Source organism: Cygnus olor, chromosome 9 (genome assembly GCF_009769625.2).
Source record: "Cygnus olor isolate bCygOlo1 chromosome 9, bCygOlo1.pri.v2, whole genome shotgun sequence".
Lineage (NCBI taxonomy): Eukaryota > Metazoa > Chordata > Aves > Anseriformes > Anatidae > Cygnus > Cygnus olor.
Genome location: NC_049177.1, coordinates 6,592,700 through 6,620,024, shown reverse-complemented (window position 1 = coordinate 6,620,024; position 27,325 = coordinate 6,592,700). Strand labels below are relative to the sequence as shown.

General features: G+C 39.6%; 1 protein-coding gene and 1 long non-coding RNA gene across 6 annotated transcripts in view; one reads left to right on the top strand and one right to left on the bottom strand.

Annotated features, from left to right (window-relative positions):
- Positions 1–142: 142 nt before the first annotated feature.
- LOC121075150 lies at positions 143–5,445 on the top strand. Its single transcript, XR_005822753.1, has 3 exons — positions 143–353; positions 4,544–4,623; positions 4,750–5,445. It is a non-coding gene; the product is annotated as an uncharacterized LOC121075150 (long non-coding RNA).
- Positions 5,446–10,714: 5,269 nt separating this feature from the next.
- The window catches only part of SPSB4 (splA/ryanodine receptor domain and SOCS box containing 4), a 93,560-nt gene continuing 76,949 nt past the window's right edge, over positions 10,715–27,325 (bottom strand). For 3 of the 5 annotated variants that reach the window (XM_040568114.1, XM_040568115.1, XM_040568113.1), the window contains one exon: positions 10,715–12,009. In XM_040568114.1, coding sequence (XP_040424048.1) covers positions 11,882–12,009 — 128 coding nt within the window. In that variant the 3' untranslated portion in view covers positions 10,715–11,881. Of the gene's footprint in view, positions 12,010–16,957; positions 17,007–27,325 lie in introns of all 5 variants that reach the window. The other 2 variants (XM_040568117.1, XR_005822752.1) reach the window with 2 other exon arrangements.

The following is a 27,325-nucleotide window of genomic DNA, read 5'->3' as shown; positions in this document are numbered from 1 at the left end:
GCCTGTCCCTCTTTGGAGTTATTTACTCTGAATGCAACAGACATAACAGGACATGAATCATGATGCAGTAATTTATGTATAGTGTGTTGTAAAACATGAAGCCAAATACACAATATCGATGCAATTAGGCAAAAATTAATACTACATAATTATCTTAGCACAGCCTCTGCAGGGAAATTAGAAAAGTATGCCATAAAAAGAAAAAACCCAGTATTTGTCAGTCTGCCTGAATGGGCGACGGCAGATTATCAAAATGGCCGACAGCTGGCGCTGTGCGCCAACAGCGCCGGCCTCCATCTGACCGACCGATAGATAGCCTCCTGCCACATTACCTCGGGCCATCATCTGTTCAGGTATTATACGCTAAAATGGATCAATGTGAGTAAATTTAGGATTATTTAACAGCAATTCATGATCTCACTCAGGAAAAAAACTCTGAAGACGATGCCACTGGCCACAATATGGGTTGGATCCTATGGACACACCACAAAAACAGGGCAATTAAATGAAGTATACCAAAGCCATCATCCAGTTTCCCACTTCTTCATAATGCAATTAAGGCCATAAGAAGCTGATTAGAGAAATTAAAAACAGCTGTGGAAAAGGACAGATGAAAACTATGCATGGCCTATGCTGAGGGATACAGAATGCCCTTTGAATTTGTCCTGAGATGTTGACTTACGTCCAGGGAGTGTGACCAGACTGAGGGAACAAATTATATCCCAAACCTGAATGTGGTTTATAATGCATGACCCACTGCACAGCCAAACCCTCACTGTGGTTCAGGGAGGACTCACACACTTACCTGGGGAGGCCAAATGTCACCAACACCGTTACAGGGGTATCTGTACTCCCCTGCAGTGGCCTTTCAAGCTTGAAGGGCAGCCTTTCCCTCACAGGCACCTGACAAAAAGCCCAGCCACCTTCTACCTCAGAAGTATCTGCGGTGTTACTCCTCACTAGGAAAGCATTTTTTTTTTCTTTTTTCACCTTAAAAGCTGCATTTCCCTCCCTGGCCATGTGGCACTTAAGGGAGCTCCCATCAGTGTGTTCTGGAAGATTCAGGCCCTATTTGGGCTGTCTTCCCCATCCCCACATGCAGACACACCTGGAGCAAATCCTGCCCTTCCTTCCTCCCTGTGGTTCAACAGAGCGACAGCTTTCCTGCCTCTGGAGAACCCCCTGCTCCCCAGCACTGACAGAGGCCCACCTCAGGTTGCCTCATCCTGATGGTCAGTGGCCCAGAAACTCCATGTGCCCTCCAAACCTTTTGAGTTTAACATAGATTAATTTCTTTATGATTACCCATGCCAAATCTTCCCTGCTGCCTTTTATCCCAGTATCAACATATTGATTCTATATGTTAAACTTCCTACATGTTAAACTTAATTCTACATGTTAAACTTAATGGCCATATGGTCACTACTACAGGGCCTCCCTCCCACTAATACCTTCTAAGATTGTTAATTATTTGTTATGAAGCATCCAAGTATGGCTTTCCTGAGACAAGGCCTGGGCAGGGTTTGGGAGGCAGTAGGCCCCAGATGATTCCAGCAGGCTATTTTTCACATAATTCCTGGCAATTAGTGACTGCATATAAACATCTCTAAATGCAGGACTGGCCAAGATAGCTTTCTGGTGTAGTGCTCGTAAAGATACTCATGAAATATCATTAAAATGGACATGAATTGACAATGCCTTATTGTTTTAGTCAGAAAACGCATACTCCAATAGAAATAAATCAATGTACTAGACAACACTGAAAAGTGCACAGTGACAGCAAGATCATGACTGAAATGAAAATTTGTGAAAAACAAACTGCTAGGAAAACAAAATTTTAAAACTGCCACTTAGCCTCAAAGAACCATTTGCAGCTCAATATTTTCCAGAGATCATCATAATGACTGCATTAAATCGTTGGGTCAGGGTCAACAGGAGACTTTTCTATACTCCTGCTTAGTAAGGAAGCTCTTCTCTTTTTTCCCCCATCACCTTCTCTCCTTTGGTTCTCTTCCTGAACAAGCACTTTTTTTGCCAGTCTTACCAATCTCTCTCATATATACTTTTGCACTTTGTTTTAAGCTGCTAAAGCAAAGGCACTGTTTATAATTTGATGAACAGTTTACCTCATACATGATGCCTTATTTTAGAAAATGACGGCACCCTCAGCAGTATGCACATTGAGTGGCTAAGCACTGGCTGGCTGACAACCCCCTGAAGAGGCCATCCACAGGTGGCCATTACGGAAAAGTATTTCCAGTCAACTTTGGTGCTATTTGAAGCATCCTTGGTGATTTGATTGCAACTATCAAATCACAGTTTGTCAAATTTTCAGATTACAAAAGGACTGATGGGGTGATAGATAACAAGGGAGAAACAGTCAGTTGCACAGAAAAAAAATTAGATCACTTGAAGAATTAGACATGTGCAAACTCAATGCTGATGTAAAAGCCAAACAAAGTCAAATATCAAAGAACAACACATCAGGTTTTAATTAAGACGGGAGAGCCTATTTCAGGAAGCAGCAGCTAAAAACATAAGGGTCACAATAGACATGCAGCTAAAATATCAGTTTGCAAAGCAATGCCATAGAAAATGAAATAAAGAAGGAAAAAAAGCAAGGATAGTGTGTTCCTCACATAAATAACGAAGTGGGGAACAGGGTGAGATTTTTTTTTTTAATTATTATTATTTTTAACCTGTCTGTAGACCACTGACTGCAAAACCAGCTTTCAGAGGAAGCAGTATCTGGCATGTAGGCAGGAGATGGGCCTGTGCCTTCTTAGAAGATGGAGTTGCTTCCTTCGAATGAGAGATTAGCTCAGCAACAGATGATCGAGTTGTGACTTGCTTACAGTGTACATGCATTGAAAAACTTGAGAAGACAAAACTGAGTGCTACCTTGTTCTTTAATTCCAAACAAAGAAGTTACAAGAACCACCAGTGGCTATCAGCTCAAGGTAGATCATGTTAGGTTGAGGAAAAAAAGTCTTAATTTCTCAGCAGTAATTGTTGTTGTTATGTGCAATTGGAACACCATATAATAAGAAACGATGAATGAGAAAACATTTATTGTCTTTCAACTAAGCATCATAGTCAAACGGAAGGGTTTTGAATTGCTAAAGTGCAATGTTATGACCTTTGTTATAAAAACTATTATACTAAATGAGCTAACAGTTTCTTCTAGACTTAATGTCTGATTTTTTTTTCTGTTTCCATATGAGCACTGTGGAAAAAAAAAAAAAAGTGTTCTCGAGAAAATCTTCCATCAACATCCCTCCCTTCATCAGCAAGGGCAAGCAGCACAGCTTTTAACAGCTTGCCAAAAACCCACATTTTTTCTTTGCATTGCTTAATGTGTATTGCAGATAACAATGCTCTGAGACCTCCTTGCTCTGCTTGTGCTCCAGAGACAGAGCAAACATCTGGCACAGAGACCTTGGGAGAGCCACAGGTGGCCAAGAGCTGCTTCATTTGCCTAGAATTTCTTGAATTAGGAACCACTGACATCTGAAAATCTGCTTTGAGTTTGACAGAACTCAGAGACGTGTGCTGGAGCTGTGTTTCTCAGTATTGCTTAGCAATTCCTATTATGGGTGAAATTGGACTTTTGATCCAACTTAGCCTGCCAAGATATACAAAGGTTTTGTGACTTGAAGAACCCATCTCCATAAGTTGTAAATTCTGGTTTATTTGCATTCTCCTGGCTTTCTTCCTGCCATCCCACAACGCTTCAGCTAATAGAGGGAGTAGCACCTCCATGTAAGCCTGGAGGCAACAATTTTATCCTGCTTTCTTGCAGAAGAGGATTAGAGCAAAGGGAGTTTCTCAAGAATTAATAAAAAACAGTAATAATAAAAAATGTGAAATAATGTTTAAATTCCAGGAACTAACAGTATAAGAGAGAGGAACAATAAGGGCATGTTTTTGTACCAGGAGATACGGTTTCTGACTAAAAGCTCGATGCTGACTAAAAGAAAAGCTTTGCAGTTTGAAATAGAAGCTTTGATATGCAGATATTGGGACAACCCAAACACTCCAGCTTAAACTGAAAACAAGCAAATGAAAACAAATAAAACAACAAATAAAAAAACAACTGTTCATGACTGATGCTGGGAAGGAAAGTAAGGTCTAGAAATACCCTTAGGTTTTAGTTTGTTTTATCTATCTCTGTATTTCTTTTGTGTTATCCAAAATGAGGAGTAACTTTTTTTTAGAAAACTCACGCAAAAGCTGCTTTCAGTACTGCATGTTCTACTGAGATAAACATAAATCTAGAAGTACCTCTCAGGTGAAATCCTGGAACAGTTTACGGAGAGTTCAGGGAGTTAGAAATTAGCTTTAGTCATGAGGACCTGTAGGCAGAAGGCTCCCATTTCCATTGCAGACCAATTTCAGCCAAGAAACATAGCCTAACATGGATGGTGTTGGCCTATGCAGGTCAAGCGAGGCCCAAGACTTTAGATGGTGCTTTAGCATGAACAAGACTACTATGTAGAAAAGGGCCTTTTACTGACTATTTTAAAATCTCTGGGTAAAACAGGGAGCTGTGTGGCAAGTAACATAGAAGCGTTCACCTTGGAAGACTGGCAGAATGGAAAATAGAACTACTGCACTCAAATTGTAAGTTCACTATCAGCTTCCTCATTGGTAAGAACAGAATGAGAGCAATTGTGCTTTGACTACTTATTTTCCTATTTAAAAAAAAAAATAAGTGTTGGACATCTTTTTTCTTCTTTTTTACTCTAGAATAGGAATTTATAGCAAGCATCTACCATGTTTTTCCCTGAGAGCAAAGTATATGGAGTTCTATGGCAACACTCAGAAAGGAGCCCTGTGCAAATGACAGAAAAGTGAAATTCTCAGAACTCATTTATCTTTCTTTCCTTTCGACAGGAAAATCATGAAAGGGTAAGATCTTGATTAAATATATGACATCTGCCTAGTAAATGTAGGCGTGATCACTGCAAGATATAAGTAGGAGTGGATTTATAGGCAGAGATAGTATCTTTAATAGGACTAATGCTATAGTCTAATAAAACAGACCAGCTTTCAGGACATGCAGGCTGAAGCTTCGATCCTCACAGTAAAACATAACTTGAAACTAGTGATTCAAGTTTAACTTTTGCAAGTTAACAAACTACACCATCAAAGAAGATTGTGCCTGCAACTGAGGGGGGGCAAATAACGCTAAAAAGTAGAAACTTGCAAAGTCATTAGTTCCTATTAGAGAGGGGAATGTTGTGTTTTGTCACAAAAACTGAGGAATTGCTGAAGGCTCAGGAATGTCAAAAATTATAAAATGGCACAGAACCAATATATTTATTGATCCTAAAATTGCTGTGTAGCAGAATCATTTCTTCTGTCTCCTGCACTGTAATGAATAGTATAATCAAGTTTAAACAGTTCTTTATCTGCATTTAACTTTGAAAACTGGTGTTTGTATTTCAGTAGATAAGAAGCATGAAAAAAGTACCTGAAAGTTTGTCTGTTCTTTTGCAATTCAAGGTTTCATAACAGACATTACTTCTTCCCCTGGATTCAACAACATATAGATTCAATAAGAAAGTTCCAGAAGTAGAAAGGAAACAGAAACCTTTAAATCCATAATTAAAAAATAATTAAGGAATAAGAAATAAGAAGAGGGCAAGACCTCTTGCGTGTCCTTCCTTTTTGCAAATTGAAAAGTGCCTTGATCCAGAAGACTAGTATTTTGAAACGGTTAGGAGCATCTTCTTATGCTCAAAGAGACACACATGGTTGCAAAATACATATTTAGGAGATCTTCCAAAGAGAAGCAGCTTTATTGGGGAAAAAAAAAAATAAAACATCACTCATTTCAGCTTCCAATACAAAAGACACAACATCCTAGGAGAGGTTTCTCTCACTGGTGTCTATCTATCACCCCTTATTTGACAACTAACAACTCTTGTTTCCACTTCTGTGGGTGATGGGAATACCAAGTAATGTAAGACATCAGACTCTCCAGACCTCTGCTTTCCAGCTTAGATTCAGCAGGAAGCTGGAGGTCATGGATCTCACACAAGAGGAAGTTTCTGAATTACAACTATGGAGGCTTTTTTTTCTTTTTCTTTTCTTTTTTATTTTAAATGTCAGAGTGGTCACTGAAAATGAAGCTCTGAATAATATTCATTAATGGGGGAGAGTTAAAGATGTGAGAGGTACTAAAGTGTGTACTTTTAAAACACAACAATAAGCAACTATTATTAAAATTCATATTTATTCTGAAATACTCTGGTGACAGTGCAAAGAACTTCAAGCTAAAACAAATTCTTTTTGAAGCACTGCTGATCCTTCTGAGAAGACAAATTAAACTAAGCTCACTGGAATTCAAAGCACCCATAATGGTTTTCCCAGAGTGAAGTAGAAGCCCCAAGTAGAAGACCCAAGAAAAGTTGCATATGACAGGTAAAAAAAAAATGCAGGAAATTAATAGAATCTTAGAATTGTTTGGGTTTAAAGGAACCTTAAAGATCACCTAGTTCCAACCCCCCTGCCATGGGCAGGGACACCTCCCACCAGACCAGGTTGCCCAAAGCCCCATCCAACCTGGCCTTAAACAGGCATGTAAAAAGGTGTGTAAATTGCAAGCTTTGTACTGGTAGTGTTCCCTTGGGTATTTGTGTGTAACTACACAGACACAAGCTATAAAATTGGAAGACAAATGACAACTGTTTTGGATGTACACAAGGAAACAATGAAAAAAAATCAGCAAGTCACCAACATAACAGTTTCTGGCAGAACTGGGATTTCAACTTAGGTGTTCTGGAAGCCAATTTAATACTCAAAACATCCTTTCCTTTTTTAAAGGGCTTTTTCCAATGGGGATTTATTTATGCAAGTAGACAGTAGAACTTGGGAAACATTTTAATAGCCACAGCATCTGATGTCAGGCTGTGCTTTACCCAGGTAGCTTGATTACATGGAGGAGCTTGGTTTTGCTTTGTTCCATTTCTAAACAACCCCTGATAGAATATTTAGCTCAGCAGGATCCATATCCTATTAATTCCCATGAATGATATGTAGTTAGTGTACCATAGTACGTTCAAATTTGTTCTAATGTACCTTCAGTTGGATGGCATTCTGCTTTGTAGAAGCTTCAAAACAACTTATTTTAAACATTCCTGCAAAAAATGCTGTAGTTCTTCTCTGAAAAACTTCTCTCCAGGAAAATTGCAACCTGAAGAAAAAAGGGGACTGTGAGGGGGTTCATTTTCACCAATGTGTGTTGCATATTTCTCATGACTCTATATCTACAAAGAACATTTCCTAAGGAAGCAGGTTTTGTTTGTTTGTGTTTTTTTTTTTTTTTTTTTTTGTAGGATTTCCATCTCATGGTCACCAGACTTTCCCACGTGAGATAAACAGGAATGAATAAAGATCCTAAATTCCTTTAAGCATGCAGAATTAAAACCACTGTGAGGTTTATAAACTAACATGCTTTTGAAAATCACCATAAAGGAGCCAAACAGTCTAGCTTCCCCTTTGAATATCGCTCTCAGCCTCAACGAGACACATTTTTTTGTTCAACTTTCTCACAACGTTCACCTAACTGCTCTTGCCAGCATGTTTTGCCAAAATAGGAAAACTTCTGCAGAAACCATCTGCTTGACATTGCTTACATATAATAAAGTATCATTCAATACAATGTATTGGAAATGTTTGGAGATCTTTACATGGGAACCAAAATCAGCAGTGCTGACTCAGGCAGATCTCCCCGCCGATGTCAGTGGGAACTGTACCTGACTGAGTACTGCTGGATCTGATACAGAGCTTGCTGCGTAGTGATTGCCGCTGAGTGACGTGAGAACATATGGTTATAGTTTAACAATACCAACTGTAAAGGAGATGAGAAGGAAATTTTATAGCATTTCTGGCATGCTGCTCTTTTATAACTAACAGAAACACCCAAATGATTCATAGAAATCTGCTTCTGTAACAGTTTTTCCCAGCTTCAAGTGAACACTGAGAAACTATTGCAAAGTTAGATCCTACCTCAACGGGAACAGTTTGAGTCAATCTGTTGAGATAAAAATGTGGAACACTAGAAAGACCACATGTAAAGTCTTAAATTAAGTTTTACGATTTCTCTCCAGATCATATTATATTACCTCTGGATGAGAACGCAGACATTTCAGTATATTCTGCTTGGTCCAATCTGAAGTAGAAATAAATTCTTCACAGTACTGATGTTGTCGGGCTAGTGGTAGCAACATTCAGTTGCTATATGAAAGGATAACAGCTTCTCAAATTGCACCCCAAATTTAGGTATTACGAAATTACAGCTTTCATAAGTCTAAAAGTCAAGTGCTACAAAACATCACTGAGATTACAGCCCTTGTGAACTGCGATCACAAAAGCAATGCCTCTAGGTGGATAAGTTCATTCCCCTTCCCCACAACAGTTGTAACCTGATAAAGAAAGGCAATGCTTGGAAAATAATGAAGAGAAGCTGACGAAGGTGCCCACAATCTTAACCACAGCTTTAAGGTAAAGGATTCTGCACCTTCAATACTTCAGAACTACAAAGAGGCTGTATAAAAGACCCAAAGCCCAACAGCAGGTGAAATTCTTCCTATTACAACACACTAATTATCATGTAACCATCACAAAGGACACAACTTGGTTACGGCTCCCATACACATGCCCTTTTTCTTTAAATTCCACAATAAAGATTCATGTGTTTTGCTCTAAATAGTTTCTGTTAGTCTTGGTGTTATCAGCCATGGGAACACTTCCAGATCATGTCTCGAAAAGCTATACTCCTCTTGCACAGACAGGACATAAAAGCTGAAAATCCCTGCACCTACTGCCTATGTTTCTTTGTGTGATGAAAGCCAAAAGCAGTTGGAAATCCAAATACACAGATACAAGAGAGCTCTTACAGCAAATCTGGAAGTAGTACAGCATTACAATAAGCAATCATCCTCTCTGTTAGGTATGCTGGAGGGTGGACTTCTTGGTAGGCACACTTAGCCTTCCAGGACAGAGAGACTAAGAAGTTTCAACTGCATTATAATTTAGTGTATGACCTCTGTTTAGGGTGAAAGCCAATGCATCATCACCTTATCAATTATTGCTCAAGTCACTCCTGAAGCAGACAGTAAACAATATTTGCATTCTGGTAACGTGAGCCTTAAGAATGGAGCCTAGAAACACACCACCCAGGCTGGAATTCTGCAAGACAGAGAGCATGTGCTTTCCTGGTACTTTTTGTGGGCAAGTATTCCAACTGCTTGTTCAGCCTCTCTGCTTGGATCAGTCTTAGCAATGCAGACAGGCACTCTGGCTTCCCTACAGCCTTCTTGAAAGAGAATCTATTTGCAAAGGGGTGTTTACCACAAACACTGAAGTATCGTTACTATTCTCCATAGTATATCCTCCTTCATAAGTTTTCTGTGGACAAAGAAAACTAAACCAAAAAGACTTTGGCCCCTCAAAACAGGGCCCTATGCCTATGTGAAAGGGTGTATCTACCATCCACAGAATCACAACAGCACATCCAGGGGACAGGAAAAGAATAAAGCTAGTACTCCTGGGTGACAGTTATGTTAGAAAAAAATGTTTGAAAGTTAAAATAAAGACATTTGGTATAGAGGAATCACCATCACAGAAAAGACACCAACTGCAATTTCAATCCTATTGTAAAATAACTGGGTTAATTAACAGAGAGGCACCATTCATTTGTCTCATGGTATCAGTTCCCACTTTACTGTCACATTAAAAAGCCTGGGTCAATTAAGAACAAAGGAGAAGACAACACTTCAACAGTTGTGTGTCACTGCTATTATTCAAAGGAACCTGAAGGCTAGTTATAGACACTACAACGCTAATTTTGGAAAATGCTTACCTAAAATGGATTTCAGAGGAGGAAAATTAAGGTCTACCAGGATTACTATGCCATTCCTGAACAGCTGCTTGCCTGGTTTATGAAAGATCACCTGATATAGCTCTACTTTTCATTTTGGGTACGTTGTTATATCTCCTTCCTCCTACGTACCTAGCAAGGCAAAAGGTTCAAATTAAACAAAGCAAATGGGAAAAGTAAGAAATCTAGACCACAGCTGTAACTTCTTCCCCTTTACAAGACTAAGGTAAAGAATACAGCACGCACCCCTCACCCTAAGTGAAATATTTCCAAAAATAAGTAGGTGCTGAAACATGCATCAACTTGCATTGTTAAGCCCAGAGAGGCAAATCCTTGTTATTTCACTTTTGACATCCCTACATTACCTTGCTCTTGCTCCTCCCACTCTTGCTTATGTTGCTATAGCTTTTTAACCTCGTTTCTCTTTTCTGATTTAATCTGTTAATTCTGCTCGTTGACATGACTGAAAGAAGGGCAACCATCGGCATATGTCAGTGTATGTGCCTGTATCACCCATGCATGGTGGTCAAATGTCAACTTACCTCAATCACGGAGTCTCAAAGTGCAATTTAGCACAAAGCTGAGGTGTTGCTTAGAGAAATCCGGCTAGAAATGTGTTAAAAGAAGTCTTCAGTACAACTGTACTCAGAGGGAGTGGGACACTACACTGCCTGCAATGTGATTGCCTTCACTCACATGAACGCAAAGCAGCAATTCCAAAATCGTGCTGGACAGAAACATTTGCAAAGCTGCAGGAGGAACTAGCACTGCCTACAGAGTTGAAGTTTATGTTATTTAACACTTCATCAAAGGAGACAAGTTTTATTTTGGACAGTAGACTTTATTAGAAATTTTCTCCTCATTCATCAGTAAATTCACATTAAAATATGCTGAAGGCAGCTCAGTCTAAACATTTGACATCCTGCCATAACAACAACTTCCAGTTTAAAAACTAGATAACTGATTGGGCAGATAACTTGAAACATGTAAGAAATGCAAGTAAGAAAGCAGCATCTTAAAAACAGGATGAGCCTGAAAAATTAATACATTTCGGGTGGAGATGGGGAAAAAACAACAAAATCAGTAACCCCGAGATGGGTAACAGTTAAATGAGAACTCCACAGACTCTAAACAGATAAATAAACATTATAGCCACACATACATTAAAAAGAGAACCAAGTATTTAGAGTTCATACCACATAAAAATTATAAATTTATTCAAATAAAAAAGTGACAAGCTTTCTAAAATACAAATATCCTAAATTCTTGGGCTAGTGAGCACTTTGTTATAAACTGCAAAACTTTGGAGGGACTAGATTTGGTTTTGAAAAGAATAGACTGCACTTCACTTACCATGTCCAAAAGTTGATCTTTCAGACACATATACCAGTTTTTCCTCTCATGTTTTTAAATTGCAAACTCTTCTAGACAATCTGCCTAGATTTTTTTTTGAATGTCAGAACTTTTAGATATTATAGGCCTGATTATATTGAGTGCAGAGCACTCAAAGCTCTTCACAGCTCTGGGGATTTAAGGTCAGATTTAAGCATTTTCCAAAAGTTATTATTGAGATTTTTCCTTTGCTAACTTATTATATCTATTGGGGTGGGGTTTAGGAGAGACAAAGAAAAAAAATATATATTATTGAAGAATGCTCTGTTCTGCATGACAGGAGACCTTGCAGGTCAGATTTTCTCTTGGCATTTCTCAGAGACATCAATGAAAAAACAATACATGACAGCTGAAGATAATGGCTTTCATGACTGTAAACATAACAGGCAACAGATAATACATGAATCTTGATCAAATCAATGTTTTCACATTCTTTAGTAGTCCCCCACAGTGATCTGCTTTCACTGATTCAGAAAAAATATATATTAAAAATTAAATAACACTTGAGTGTCCATCACGAAGATTTATATTTTGCTGTAAACAATTTTCTGCCATTTGCATTGATGTAGTCCAATGTGAGGCCAGAGGGTTCTAGACATCTTACTGATATTGTAAATAATTTTTCAGAGACAGAGGCAAAGGTAGAATTTCTATGTCATGCAGGCGGTCTCTGCCAAGAGCAAAACGAATTGATCTTCGGCACAAGTCCATTAAAGGCAGGGGTTCCGCTGCAGAAAAAAAAATAAATTAATTAATTTTTCAGCATCTTCAATTACACTCAGTGTTTTATTATTAACATAGATTCTGTGTTGTATTAAGCTGTCAAAAAGATAATAGCACTGGGAAAACGTGACAACCATGAGGCAACTAAGATGCTCAGTAGAAGCAAAGACAGAGTTCTGTGCTTGGATTTCACCCATTTCACCCATCATGAAGTTTCAGACGGGGCTTCCTTATCTGTAAGGCTTAAAATAATAACTCAGAACCACACTTCAGACTTCTAAGGTTGCAGCTTAACAAGTTATTACATTTCCAGATTTCTAACAAGACAAAGAGCTTCTACACTGTAACACCACATTCTTCATGTTGTGTTAACATGAACTAAGCTGGCAATTCCTGACCCTTGCATACCAGTTCCTTCTGTACCTTAGGAACTGGAAATGGTACTCAAGGGTAACCAAACTTCTCAGCAAACACTACGTTTCCTGCGACACTCGCTTAGCCTTTCTGTCTAGGAAGCTCATTAGAAGCAAAAACATAAATAAAACACCCTCAAAAACCTAGAGGAAATGCAACCTTTACCCCATGAATAAATGAGGAGGATTCAGCTGACTGGAAGCCACTATGTGTATGTTCTCAGACAGAAACAAACACTCCCAAAACACAAAAACCAACATCTGTAGCTGCTCTTAGTTTAATAGAAATGAGTTAAGTATCTGTCAGAAATGCCTGGTAGATAGCACTTAAGCTTGGAGGCCCAAACAGTGATCACAGCACCTCGAACCACCTAACCCCGATCTCCTATCCTGATCTGCACATCTCGTGGAACTGCAGGAACATTGCAGCATTTCTATTTGTTTGTAACGTGAATGACCTCTGTGATTGTGGGGGTCGCAATGGAAATAATTTTGCAGCAGGAACGGGAATAAAGCTGTAAAGCCTCTAACCAGTTATGCCCCTCTTCCAGAACAACTTTAACCAGATGCATCTGGTTGCACACGTTGCTTTAAAAGGGTAAGACCTTAAAAGAAAAGACTACAGGAAACTTTTTATCTTTACAGGATAAAAACAGTAGTAGCCTTTAAAACCTTTTTTTTTTTTTTTAAACCGAAAGTATTAATATACTTCCAAATGGGAGGAAAAGAAATCTACCATGTGCCTATATTACAGCAAGAGCCTTTTATATATATATATATATATATATATTTTTTTTTTTTTTTTTTTTTTACAAGCCCTCAAAATTGTTCAGCTCCCATGGGTTTTGTCAGGAGTTCTTGTATGTGCCACATATGTAGATCTACACATCTACATGTTACTCTACCAATCCTTCAGCTGATATAATTTTAAAATCTACTTGTAAGAAAATCATTACAAAGCACAAAATACCAGATTTAAGGATTGGTTTTATATACTAAAATTGACACACCACTAACTTCATGGATTTTCTGTCACTTATCCCAGCACCACATTTGATTTGTAGAGTCCACAGTTCATTATGCTGTTTCCCAAAATTGTCCAGGGAAAAAGCTTACAAAGCATTCTGTGGTATGCTGAAAGACTAAAAAGCGTATTTATCTTTAAAACCACTCCTTAAAATCCACTTCTAGTTCATGTAGAATTCAGTTATTAGAAGTTTTAAAAAAGAGTCCACATGTTCCAGTAATAAAATAGAAACTTCTATACATTGGTGATCCGAATTTTAATTTTTACACACCGGAATGATGAACATTAATTCTTAAGGGATGAAGCTGTAAAATTCATTAACCGGGACTAATAAGTAGGAACAAAAATAGCTCATAATTTCCAGGACACGGAGTACAACACATATCACAGGTCTTACACCATAAACAACAATTTTCCAAGTATCTTCCCTGAATCCCTGAGGTCTCATAAAGAACATATAAAATAAAGACTAACTGTTTTAAGCCATTAACTGATCACATGGTCTCCCTTTCTCCTAGACAAAGGAAAATGCAAAACATAGCCATCTGTGCAGCCAGACACAGAGTTAATTCTAAACTTTAGAACACAATTTAAGGAAAGGTTAAAATATTTTTCATGTTTGAAATGCTAAGTGAACGTCTCTTTTCTCACTTCTGCAGGGAATGTTCAAATGCTAAAGAAAATGTCCCGAAGTGTTTGCAACAGCTGCTAAATTGCAAATACTGAATGTGGTTTTGCAGCCTGAAAATTTAACTATATTCTCTTTATTCTCCTTTCTATCCAACAGCACTTCAAACTGAAAAAAAAAAAAAAAAAAAAAACACATACCCACCCACCCACAAAAACTATAACAGGCTTGTCCTACAATATTAAAATAGATGTTATATTTTCTGGGGTGCTAGCTGTAACAACTCAAGAAAAACTTGTAATGATCGCATTGTAAATAAAAACTTCTTGCAGCTGTGAATAGTTCTAAATGATCAAAAATTAAATTCAGGAAAAGAAATCTTAGGTTTCAAAATAGTTTATATAACTGTAAAGTTTTTTAAAGACTGAAAATTTTCAGGCAGCCTATCTCAGCGGAAGATTATTAAACGTTTGCTATGTGCCTCAGTGCAAGCACTCTCCCATCTCACATTTTTATTACGTATTTTACAAATGAGGATCATTTGGAAGAAAGCTTGGGTTTGAAGAAGCACACATTAGGTTGTGAAAACTGGGCAAATTCCAGGTGGTGCCATTTGTATTAACATGGTGAGAGGGCAGGAGAAGTTGTGTGTAAGGACTGTGCAAAGCTGTCTTTGACCCCGTGCCCTGCGGCAGCAGGGAGCCCCTTTCAGCTCTGGCATCCAGCTGCGTCCCTCAGCAATACCCTGCCGGGTGCTGGGATGGCATGCTCACAGCTGGGGATCCTTCTCCAGCACCCTGGGCTAGAAGGGTGCCACCAAGGCCCCCACCTTGGAAACTGGCAGGGCAAAGGCATGCCGGCGTGCAACTGCCCCGCAGGCCAGCTGTGACCACGTGGTAATTTCAGAGCAGCTTTAACAATCATTGCTGGTGCCCAGCCCAGGCTCTGCCGTGGCCCACACCGTGGTGCTGATGATTCACCGGCTTTGACATGTCCTCTGCTGGAGCTGGGTGAGGGGGGACAGGGCCAACGACAGCACACAATGCTGGCCAGGAGCTGGATGGCTGCAAGGTTGCTCATCATCTGCTCTAACAGCAGAACTGCCTCTTTCACTCACATGCAAACACCAGAATCGCTTTGTGTTTTCACGGAAATTCAGTCAGGAACAAAACCATCGTGAGAAACTCAATCCCTTCGGAAAGGAAAAATTCAACCATCTTGAGCATGCCCTGCTGTGCACCCCCACCTAAAGCACACACAAAGACCTTGTGCATCCCAAACACTCAACAGTGCAAATGAGAAGAGGATATTGTAACACGCAAGAGATGGCAATGTGGATATTCTGAAGCCACATGTCCATCTGTAAATTTGGCTATTGAAAAGACATTTTTCTTCTACAACACTAATTTTTTACCTTGGATATTTTTTATATTTTTTAATACAGGGATATTAACTGGTTGATGTCCATAGCAAGAGCAGAAAACGATAAATCAGAATATCACAGTATTTACTACACCTAGTATGCATTATATTTTATCCTTTCTCTAAAGAAATTTGTATTTTTAGAATAGCCCACAACAGAAGGGAATTGGAGGGGCTCAATCCCCCGAAAAGCACACACCCAGCCATTTCACTGAAGTTATGTGGACTCCAGTAACGCTCTATCCATTAGAAAAAGGAGGAATGAATCACTAAGCTGAACTACAAAATTGAAAAAAAACAAGATTCACAAGAATGGCTCTTTGTACTGAATTCCCAACCAGGCTAAGAAATTCGGAGTGAGATATTCCACCGCAATGCAGTGAGCTTTGCACAGGAAACCCAACGTTTCCTTTCGGGCTCCAGCAGAACTGAGAGAAGAGCGAGCAGCCGCAGCTCAGCTGGTAACGTCCGGGATGGGGCCTCCTTCCAGGCTCCCATCACGTTTCTGAATGGGTTTTCAGGAATCTTCTCTTTTACAGTTTATTATGAAACCTCTTTACCCAGAGGTACCTTCTCATGGCTGTGACATCACAGAAAACTGTTTTTTAACAGGAAAACAGAACAGTGAGAAAATAACACTGCTCAGTTTGTGTGGCAGAGGTGAGCTCCCATACCTCCCAATTTTGTACCAGCTTACAAAGAAGGCCCATTTAAAATAAATAAATGAATAAATAAATAAATGGACATTTGCTCGGGCAGGGCCACGATCCCCCCCCCCCCCCGAGCCCTCCGCTGTGAGGAGCCACGTGCGAGGTGTGCAGCTGCTCCTAGACGTACCCATCCCACTGGCCTCACTGATGGTTTAAGGACAAAGGTAAAGTCTGTAGCTATGAACAAGAAGCACTCGTGAGCATTTTACCAATAAATACGCAGCCCTGATAGCAATTCGCACATCATTACCGGCTGAAAGTTCATTGAGTTTTGGCAACTTGTAGCTACTTAACAATCTGGCACACCAACAAGAATGCCTCGTCTTTGTAAACAGGCTTTTATAGTCGAGATACTAAAGTCATTTAGCATCCAATAACGTTAAATGCTATTAACTGTGACATTACATAATGCTTGTACAAGAGAAGAGCTTTTAGCACAGGACAGTTATTTGCCAAATTACAATAATCATTTTTGAAACAAATTTTTAAAGCTAAACCAACCCATAACGTTCGTGGCTTTCATTGATCTGTGAAGAACATTTTTATCTTATTTTATAAAATAAAAATAGGCTTAAGAAAAGCAAAATTAAAGCTGGTTGAAAAATGAAGTAAGGTTTGGTGAGAATCATTGCCACAAAAAATTAGAAAGAATTACAAAGAATTTATTTAAAGCTTATTTTGGTGTCCACCAATGACACAAATTACTTATATTTTGATATTTTTGGTCTTAAAATATTAATAAAAAGCACTTACACTCAGCAATTCACATTAGTTTCCAACTCTGATAGGCAGCTTTAAAAGGCTAAGAAAAAAGAAAAAGCGCAGTATCACAAGACAGATGCAATCACACATCACAAAATGAGCAGATGGCATCTCCCTAGACCTAACTTTGCAGTGTTAACAGTAGTGCCACGAGTGAACAGTTCTCAGTAATGAGGCAACCGCTGCATCATCTTTCTTGTTCCCAAATACACGTCACTTTGCAAGAGGAATCGGGTGCAGACACACTGCCTCAAGGACAGAGAAAGAAAATAGCCTCTGTGCAAAAGCCTGATGCATAGAAGAATCTTGGAAACTGAGGAAATACATGATGCCTCCGTTCATATCTTAATTTAGGCATAATGTTTTCTATAAATGCTACATACTTGGTGGACACTGCTGGACTCCCACTCCTGCCCTCTCCTCTCCACCAGGAATTCAGCACCACTCCGGTCCCAGCCATGAAGTTCTTTTCCCCGCTCACTTCTCATCACACACTTTGCATACTTCACTGCTGTCTGATGCCTGCCCGTTCTGATGGACGACCCCCTGCCCCATCAGGGCACCAGCGTTCCCACCATACTTTAGACCAAAGCACCCCTTTTTAATCTTTTTCTTGAATTTTCCCTCTTCCTCCAGATATGAAAACACCTGCCAAGGGGTAATGTACCTAAGTATTTTCATTAGGGTGAATTAGAGTATATGAGAATTTATAACTACTCTTTAATTATCACGTACAATAAACATACAAATATATATATAAGCCAGCAGTTTGCCTTCCAACCTTCCTGCCAGAGCTTAATTATTGTTTTAATTTTACACAGTACAGGCCAAATTCTTTCTCCCACATAATACGATACATAAATACACCCCCTTTGACATATTTATGACTTCCCTGATGCAACTGATGGAAAATTTGACTTATGTTCCTTAAATGGCACATTCTAGAGAAAGGAAATTGCAAATAATATTTTAAAGAACACAGGCTATGACCGGTCATAAAAAATACTAATAAATCTCCTAACAGCAATGAAAATTCAGTCAAAGCATAACAGGATTGAAGAAATCACTTATCTGTTTTTCCCACAGATGCCTATAAACTCTGCAGCCTAACCCAGCAAGCTGTACACATGGAATGCCTCAGAACATCGCATTTTAGTTACGGCTCAGGTGGGCCAGGAGAACAACCCCTCCCAGGAGTTCTGCTGGTGGAAAGGGAACACCAAAGAGCGTTGTCATCTCTCCCATGTTCCCACAAGGGCCTGCCCAAGAGCAGGGGGTCCAGCAGATGGCTGGGGACAGAGCGAATGCACGCCCTCCTGCAGCCCCACCGCCATCACCTCACCCCCCGCAGCGCTTTCACATACAGCTGCAAGCTATCGCGCTCCTTCTTCAACAGCGTAACGGGCAGCAGATGGTGAGATTTTGTTTTCAGTCAAGGCTGATAAGCAGCATCTCCAGCAGTTGTCTTCTAGGACAAATAAAGCCTTATGTAGCACCACATCAGCACCTTGCTTTTAGCAGACTGGGCAAAAAGAAGTAAATATACAAAAATAACATCAACAACCCCTGTATCTGAGCTAACCTCCAAAAATCTGGTACTTGAAATTAAGTATATTGAAGGGGGAAAGGAAGGTAAAGAAGTCTGAAGAGAGAAATGACTCAGGGTTACGCTTCTGCCCCCCTTGTCTTATGTTGGGTGGGGGAATTGGTTTACAGATACCTTTTGCATCAAAGCGTAAAAAAACACAGTCGTGCACTGTTTAAAGCTTCAATCAGGCATCAGTTAGCAGAATTAAGCTGAAAGAGCAGCAGTGAACAAGCAGATATTCTGCAGTATCATTTGTTTTCAGTTAATCATCTCCAGCTGTGCTTTCTTGAGAGGAGAAGAGTTGAAAAGCAGAACAGAATGAAAATGAACCAAACAAAATTCCCCCAAACTAGTGGCTGCTTTTCGAGGTTTGATAAAGAATGTGTCATTTGAGCACAAGTGTGAACCTCCTTGCAATTTCTTTTTCACATTTCACTATTTGTAATCTGCTTTGAGGAAGATGAGACTATGGGTCCTGCCTCAGAAAGCACCATAGCACATGCCTAAATCCAAGCTTAAAAATTATCCATCGTGATTTCAATTTAGTAGTCTTAAACATATACCTGAAGCACATGGTTTACAGGAGTGCTTTCCCTAGAAAAGTAATTTGCCTGTTGTAGGAGGGCTGTATGCTGAGAGTCACATCTACGCTCTGCAGCATCCCTCTTTTAGGAAGCTCAGTGTACTCTACAAGTACTAACTTAGTGTTGGTTCCTGCAAGTAGAAAGCAGTCTGTCAACACTTGATTTTACTAATGAAAGGACAGTGATAAACAGTGGGTTAATGTCTTGTCCAGAGATTCCACAGGAAGTTTGCAGCAGGACTTTAAATTGCTGCTCCTGAGGTGAGCCCTGCAGAGCTGAGAGGGCCCAGGAGCACACCTGTCCATCACCCCAGGGAACTCTGTAATCAGAGCTGGTGCTCTTTTGTCCTCCCTTTCCCTCCCCCTAAAACAAAGAAAAACAAATGCATTGGCCCAGGGACTGATCTCCTTCCCAGCCTGAACTGGGAGCAGTGGGAGTTAAAGACAGGACAGCAAACTGAGATGAAGTGATTTGCTGTGGGACTTCACCCAAAAGGCTTGCTACCCACTTCGTAGACGTAAAAATGACTGCTCCAACACAACAATGCTGACAGGTCTACGACAAATCAAAATACTCTACACCAACACAAACACCTTACAGATGTAAGGAGAGAGGTGCGAGACAGTCTGTGGATTACCAGCACTAGTTGTCAGGGCAGGTCACAGTAGCTCCAACATAACTGGGCTGCTGCCATCTCTCTCACAACCCGATGAGACACGCCTGACGACTAGCAGCATTGGTTTGTGTGAGTGCACTGGTTATCATAAACTCTTCTGGAGCAGACATGTCCGTGGAGCTGCTGGATCTTCATCTGAATTTTTAGTATTATTACACTGCTTCAAAAACAAGTGTTCAGCCATGCCTCAAGGGCCTTTTTAGCTCATCATCATGACTTCGGTGTCTGTCTGAACAGCAGTTAAGCACAGTTCTTTGCCTCCAGGTGGGCCTACGATCCACCTTAAAAAGCTCTAGATGAAGCACATTTACAGCATGGGGCAATACCAAGTCTGGCCCCAGGCCCAAACCTGGACCAAATCTACAAACAGATGCACTGTGACAACAAAGTGGAAACTCTCCTGAAAACCTTCATTTTCTGAATTAGGGAAGCTAATTTAAATGCACATGTGCATTATAATAATTCCATTTACAGTAATAAAAATCACAGCTCTGATTTGTATTTGAAAACATTTTAACACACTATTCATCCAACTTACAGATTATTAGCACTGCACTGTTATTCAGAAGCTGCAAAATAGATCCAGATAATAATGAATTTTACCAGCAAACGAATGGAGCAAAACCCTGTAATAAGCTGTTTTTGTTACAGCTCGATAGATTTGCATGCTCTGAGAAAAAGAGAAAGAGAGAGAACACTATGGCCACTTCTCTTCTGAAAGAGGAAGCGCATCTATGATTTCATTCCCTGTGGGTATCAGGAAAACATAAATAGTAAGGATGGAAAAGATTTTGCTTTCTGATCTTGATTTGTTTGTTCTTCTCTTGCCCTCAAATACTTCCATAAAACAACTCTTCACTTGGCTCTCAAACACAATATGAAGGTAAATTGAGACAGTTAACTCCAGTGATCTAAATATTTTCTAGTAGAAAAGACACCTAACATAAATACATGCTGTTTTAAAACCAACAACTACAACAAAAAGAAGTACTTGATACTAGAGATGAGCCTAAGCTACAAGCATGGGCTCCTCAGCTCCTCCCAGTTCAAGCTTACACGAGTTTAGCATGTTGGGAATGAGGATTTGGCTTGGATTAATCTCTAATGCACACTTTATAGCTCTTACTCTCAAGAAGCACATTTATCACCATTAAATTCAGCTTGTGTATGCCAGGCCATAAAGACGGAACTTAAAACATATCGAGGTGCGAGAAGATTAAAGCTTGGATGAGAATTTCACCGAGTAGATGCACTGGAGTTCAAAGACAATGTTGTTCAGGGGGTTATGGACAGATTTATAGGCAAAGTAATAACTGAGAAAGTTGAAGGAAAGTTCAGGTTTCAAGGATGAACCACTACAGACAACTCCTGCAACAGGAATTCACACAGTACAAATAATACACAACGTGATGACTGAAATATTCTGAAAATTTCTTGCATTTTTATCTCTTCATGAAAAGTTATTCATAAATGAGCATATAACATACCCCTGCACAAGTACCCACCTACAGCAACTTTTAGGGTTGTGAACAAGTTTTAATGCTCTTGGAAAAAAATTGACAGTTTTTGGGCAAATCTTTGCCTATCCCTCAATTCACTGGCACATTCCTGCCCTAACAGTATTACAGCAGAAGACAAGATTTCTTGATGAGAAACCTGATCACACTGATTAGAATATTCTAATATTCAACACTGTTAAGTTTTCATAGTTTTTCTTAAGCAGATTCTGTACTTTGGGTTAAGCCAATCACAGAATCATCTAGGTTGGAAGAGACCTCCAAGATCATCTAGTCCAACCTCTGACCTAACACTAACAAGTCTTCCACTAAACCATATCACTGAGCTCTACATCTAAATGTCTTTTAAAGACCTCCAGGGATGGTGACTCAACCACTTCCCTGGGCAGCCCATTCCAATGTCCATCCAGTTGCCCTTTTTCCCCGTCTCCCACTGGCCTACTCCATCTACCTGTAGTATTTTATACGACCTACTCGTTGTGTGGGACACCCTGTCATCTTTTCCTGCACTGTGCCCTCCATGCTGGAGCCTCATGAGAATTTCTAAATGCTACCACAATAAAACAATGCGTGTTCATTCAAGATTTCCATTGCTTGCAGCTCAACTGTTCTCAGCAGGAACCTATAACTGTAGTTTTTTTGTACGGGTTTTTAGTATTATACTGAAAAATAAAGTTATTTACTCTAGCTAGCAATTAAATGGAATTCAAGATATCTTATGTATCACACTGCCACTTTCTTCATAGTTTTGCCATAATTAACTGGGTGACAGAATTGACGACTATCCTGCTTAAATTTACACAAACTGTGCTGAGCTGTTTAGAGACAATGAAATTTGACTACACTCCTTGTACCGTTGTTACATGACATCTTCTCAACTGCTTCAATTTCAATTACCTGGAGGCTCCAACGTATGCAGATTTCCTCAAACCAAGTGAAAAACTGGCAGCAGCGTATCGTTTAAATTTTAATGCAATTGTATACACACTAATGATCTCTAGGGGAGATCCGCGAACAACAGACCTGATTTGTCACTTTGTTACTCTAGTTTTGATATTAATAGAATTATATTGAAATAAATCTGGAGTAATGAAGTTGCAAATTAGGCTCAATATATCAGTTTGATCCTGTTATTTCAATACTATTTATATTTCCATTTCTTGAAATGGATTTTTTCCTTAAATACGATAATCTTCTTCAGCACAAAATGGGTACTAGAGACAATCTGAATGATTTTCATACCAAATTTAGGATTTGTCATTGTTCCTTGCATGCAAACACAGCTCATGCTCTCTGAAGACAGTTCTAAAGCATTCATTCTGAAGACAAACACACTCACAGACCAGGTAGAGCACACAGGGCTACCTTTACTCACCATTGTTCAGCTCTTCTCCTCACAAGGTCCTGTTACCATGTTCCAACCCTGGGAAAGCTCTGCCTGAAATTTCACACTGCTGTGCCACTGCCTACAACGCCAGTATTAAAAACGGTCACTTTGTGAGAAATAAGAGTGTGAAGAGCCGATTTGCATATTATGCATTCCTACAATTGCTCTAGGTTGTGTTACCACACCCTGAGCCTTTGAAGAACCAGCACAAAATTTGCTGAGGGTAAAGGATGGGTGAGCAGCATACCAGCCATGGCCCCTTCCCCGTCGTCCTCCAGGTCACCAGGTCCAGCTCATGCAGTTTCTTTGGACCTCTCAAACTACACATAAGGACTCTTCCCCTGGTGGTGCTGGCTTGCTGTTCAAGAGAATTGAGACACAAACAGAAGGACAGCAAAACGTGAACACTGACTTCTGTTTGGGTCATCTCCTCCACACACATCTCCCAGCTTCACATTTGGTCCTGTCCTTCTGTCCCCGTGCTTTGTTATCCACCCATGGTTTTATGATCACCATCTGCACAGGGCATAACTGATGTCAAACAAGATGAGGAGAAAAACAAGTACTGCTGACCTACCGAGCAGCGTGGCTGCACTCTGGAAGCAACTATAAACCAGCACAAAGGGTCTGCCTTTATTGCTTCTTACTGATTCATCACCAAATACGCTTCATCCGCAAACGGCCTTTTCCTGCTCCCTCCACCCCTCGCTGCCATCTGGCTGATGCAGTTGCACAGGTGAGCATCATTTGGCCTGCAGAGAAGCTATAATGAACAAAGATTTATCTAGATTTTCAGATCCCAAAGTCAGTTTGTAAGGCTGGCAATTAAGAAAAGCGTTGCATCTGGGAACAACAAAGCAAAGTGAGCAATTCACACACCTCTTTATGTACTTGCACACCTCTCACTTCTGTGGGAAGGAGCATGCCATCATCCCTCTAATGAATACAAAAATAGAAGGAAAGAAATAGAGTATCTACTAGAATTCTTAAAATAATTTCTATGCTGGTGTTTTCACAGCTTCCAAAAGAGATTTAAGAAGTAGTTTGAGGCACTCAGCTTACCACTCTGTGTGTGTGTGCATATATACAATATATATTTATATGTATGACATACATACATGCACATTTCCAAGAACATAAGCAGAGATGAACACCAGAGAAACATCTGAAAAACCCTCTCCTTCCTACATATATTGTTTATTTATTTTTATGTGCTGGAATTAAGCTACTTATGCTAAGGAAAGTGCTTTGATTAACAGCACAGAAAAAAAAAATCTAGCATTCTATAGAGTAATTTCTCAGTACAAAAATATCAACTAATTTCAACATGGTTTTAGCTACAAGAGCATACATTTTCTTATCTGGGAATTAGCAAATGTGAAGGTTAAGGTTTTCAAGAATAAGTCTGTTTGTGTAAGCCAATGCTTGGATACCTGAGTGCAGGATTTCATTCATCACAGTGTCAAGCAAGGAGCAGAGCTCAGTGAAGACAAAAAAGCTATTTCCATCCCAAACAAAGGGATGGCCTTTTATTGTTGTTGTTTTCTGGTAATCTTTTTCTTTGATATTTATTTACAGTTTGGTATAGAATTTATTTCAAAATCACAACTTGATCTAAAATTTCAAACTTACAACTAAATGGGAAGAGTGGGGGTGTGTGTTTGATTAGTGGAATATCACTTTGCTGCTTAATTCGCATTATGTGTTGTTATGCTTAATTCCCATTATGTTCTGGACATAGGTCCCTTTACTACCAGCCTCAAATTCTGAACACTAATTTTCATCTTTTTTCTTCATGTGATTTTAAAAAAAAAAACAACAAAAAAGTGAGAAAAATATCAATCTCATTTACACCTGTTGCATGTTTAAACATATATACATATATAATAATAAATTCCACCATGACTGTTTTTTCAACCAAATTTCCTGACCTAAGAAACCATTTAACTCTGTCTTATTTTTTCCTCTTATCAGCTGTCTCCTTCCCTTTCTTCTGTGCTCCTGTTCTCATAGCAAACTGTCATTTAGGAAACTTGGGTTTAACAGTAAAATACCTTTATGCCTACGGGTACATCAGGAATAGTGGTATATTTTGCTTTTTTTTGTTCTAAAATCTGTACAATGATGGTGCAACAGATGAAATGCTAAGTTATCAAAACAAATTCTTTAACTCAGTACTTAATCCAGAGTACAAAACCCCAAAATATTAAAAACACATTCAGAATTACACACAGCCCAAAAGAATGCTTCCCACTAAATTCCTGCTGCTTTGTGTCGACTCAGCCTTTTTCACTCCATCAGCATTGTCAGCAAAGCCAGAGGGAATTTTGCCAGGGTAAATACTGCTAAATGGTGTCCCCTATCCACAGATATTTGGCCTTCTCCCCTGTTGCCAAGTCCTTTCTGCTGTCAGTCTGCCCGTAAGATGAAATGGATATACTTTTTTCCCCCCTAAGTACTCACAGTTTTGAGATAAACACTGACCCCTCGGGCATAAGAATATGCCCTTGCCATTGTGATGTCACAGCTATTTCTAAACTAATTAAGTTAATTGCGTAAACTGAGTAAAAAGTTACACACAGCTTTCCAAAATCATTCTCTTCGGGAGTAGGAACAGCCACCCAGACCAGACTTTCTGGGAAGTGTTCAATTCAACCTGTTCTCTAAACCCACCGTGCTAGTGAGTAACTATACTTTGGTTATGCTTCTACTCCCTTCTCTGGGAGGAGAGATCAAGACCTTGTGCTTGTTTTTAGTCCTTTTCAACCACAGTCAAAACCCCCAAGCCCAAAGAAACCTAGAGTCAAGACAACTTAGGAGCAGAGGGTAACCTGACCCACTTATAACCATCTCCCAAAGTGCTGATACTTGTTGTTTTGCATCTCCTTCTTGTCCTTTCAATATTTATCAGAAAAAGTTCTTCAAAGATCATAATTCATTAGCATGGGAAGATGTTTCCCTTTAGAGTCGAAACAATACCAAAGCAGAGATGTACAGATCGGGGCCACTGCCACCATGAGCAGCAGACTGACTTTATCCTTCCAAAGCAGCTTCCAGCTTGAGCAGCAACAAGGAGAGAGGGGTAGCAAGAACCTGGCATCCTTCCCAGGAACTCAGGACAGCCCCCACACATGCTGCTTGGTACAACCATGCCCCTAGCCATGGAGCGTGTACCTGAGACCCGTCCCCATCCCCTGCACCTCCTAGTTTCCTTTGCAGAAGCTCCCAGGGCTGCAGGCAGGGGGAAGGCAGGCTGTGCTCCCCCTCGTCCTGCTGGGAAAGCGGGGAGATCTGGACTGGGGAGGCTAAGCACAATGTTACTAGCTGACAGGAGACAAAAGCTGCCTGGGAGCCGTAAGCACTACACCAAGACCCGAGAAAAAAGTCAGTGAGCAAAGTAGGAAGAAAAGTAAAGGCTTCTTTCATTTCTCTGTGCTATGCTTTAGTGCATCATTGTCAACACAAACTATATACATCTTCTCTGGAATTAATGACTTAAATTCATCTGCTGATGTCATGCCTATAATACCGTGATTTTTTTCTTTTTTTAATATATAATATATGCTTGAATTTTATTTACAGATGCAGAATTCTGGGGTTTGTCCATTTGGGATCCTGGTATGGATTGAAATATGCATGTCACAGTCTCTAAGGTAACTTCCCAGCTTAATCAAAACAGGCAATGTTTTCGTATGGTTTGCCTTATTGATGTGCCTTCCAAAGACAAAAGCAGGACTATACATTATTCATCGCTGCCTTTTACTTGTTTGGTAACATCAATTAAGACTGGGCTTCCAGGACACTCCTCCCTTTAAAACATCAAAGCCAAGTGACAACTGTTTAAAGCATCTGGACCACTCTCTCTGCCATGCAGCCTTGAACAAGAAGCTGTACACGAGCAAAACCAAACTTTATAGAAAGAAACTTGCATCATTGCTTGAAGACCTTCATAAAAGAGCACAATGTGAAGACAATAAAAAGGATTCATCTACTTGTTTCTTACATGCATCACATTTTTAAAAAGCTAGTTGTGCATAATATTTCTTATTTCATCAAATTCATGCTTGGGATGATCCATATGGATTTAGCAATTAATATTGACAGAAAAGGTCACACAATTTTGCCTGTTCCAAAACTTGTCTGTTCCACTTCTGTGCTCAGCAGTCACAGCAGGACTGAATACTTGCTTTCAAATATGTAGAGCTCAATTCATTTTATGTGCATTTTTCCTCAGGGATTTTGTCCAGTTCCAATGAAAGATTCAGCTCGGTCCAAACAAAGATGGATGTCTCACAAAAATTGCCTTGCATTGAAGCTATTTAGAATTCCTGAATTCTCTTACATGAAATAGCTTCCTTTTGGGAAGTGCTTTATGGAGATACCCTGGTTACAGAATTTTATTAGTTAGAAAACCACTTTCAAGAAGTCCTGAAATGAGAACATGTTCCCAAATAATAATGTATGGGCTAAAAAAAAAAAAAAAAAATCCAGGAAATTCAAAAGGTTCAGCTGTCTGTTAGTCATGAAACAACAAACATAGAACAGACCAAAGTTGTCTTCACATACAGTTGCCATTTTCTGGTGACTATCACATCTTCTTTAAAAAC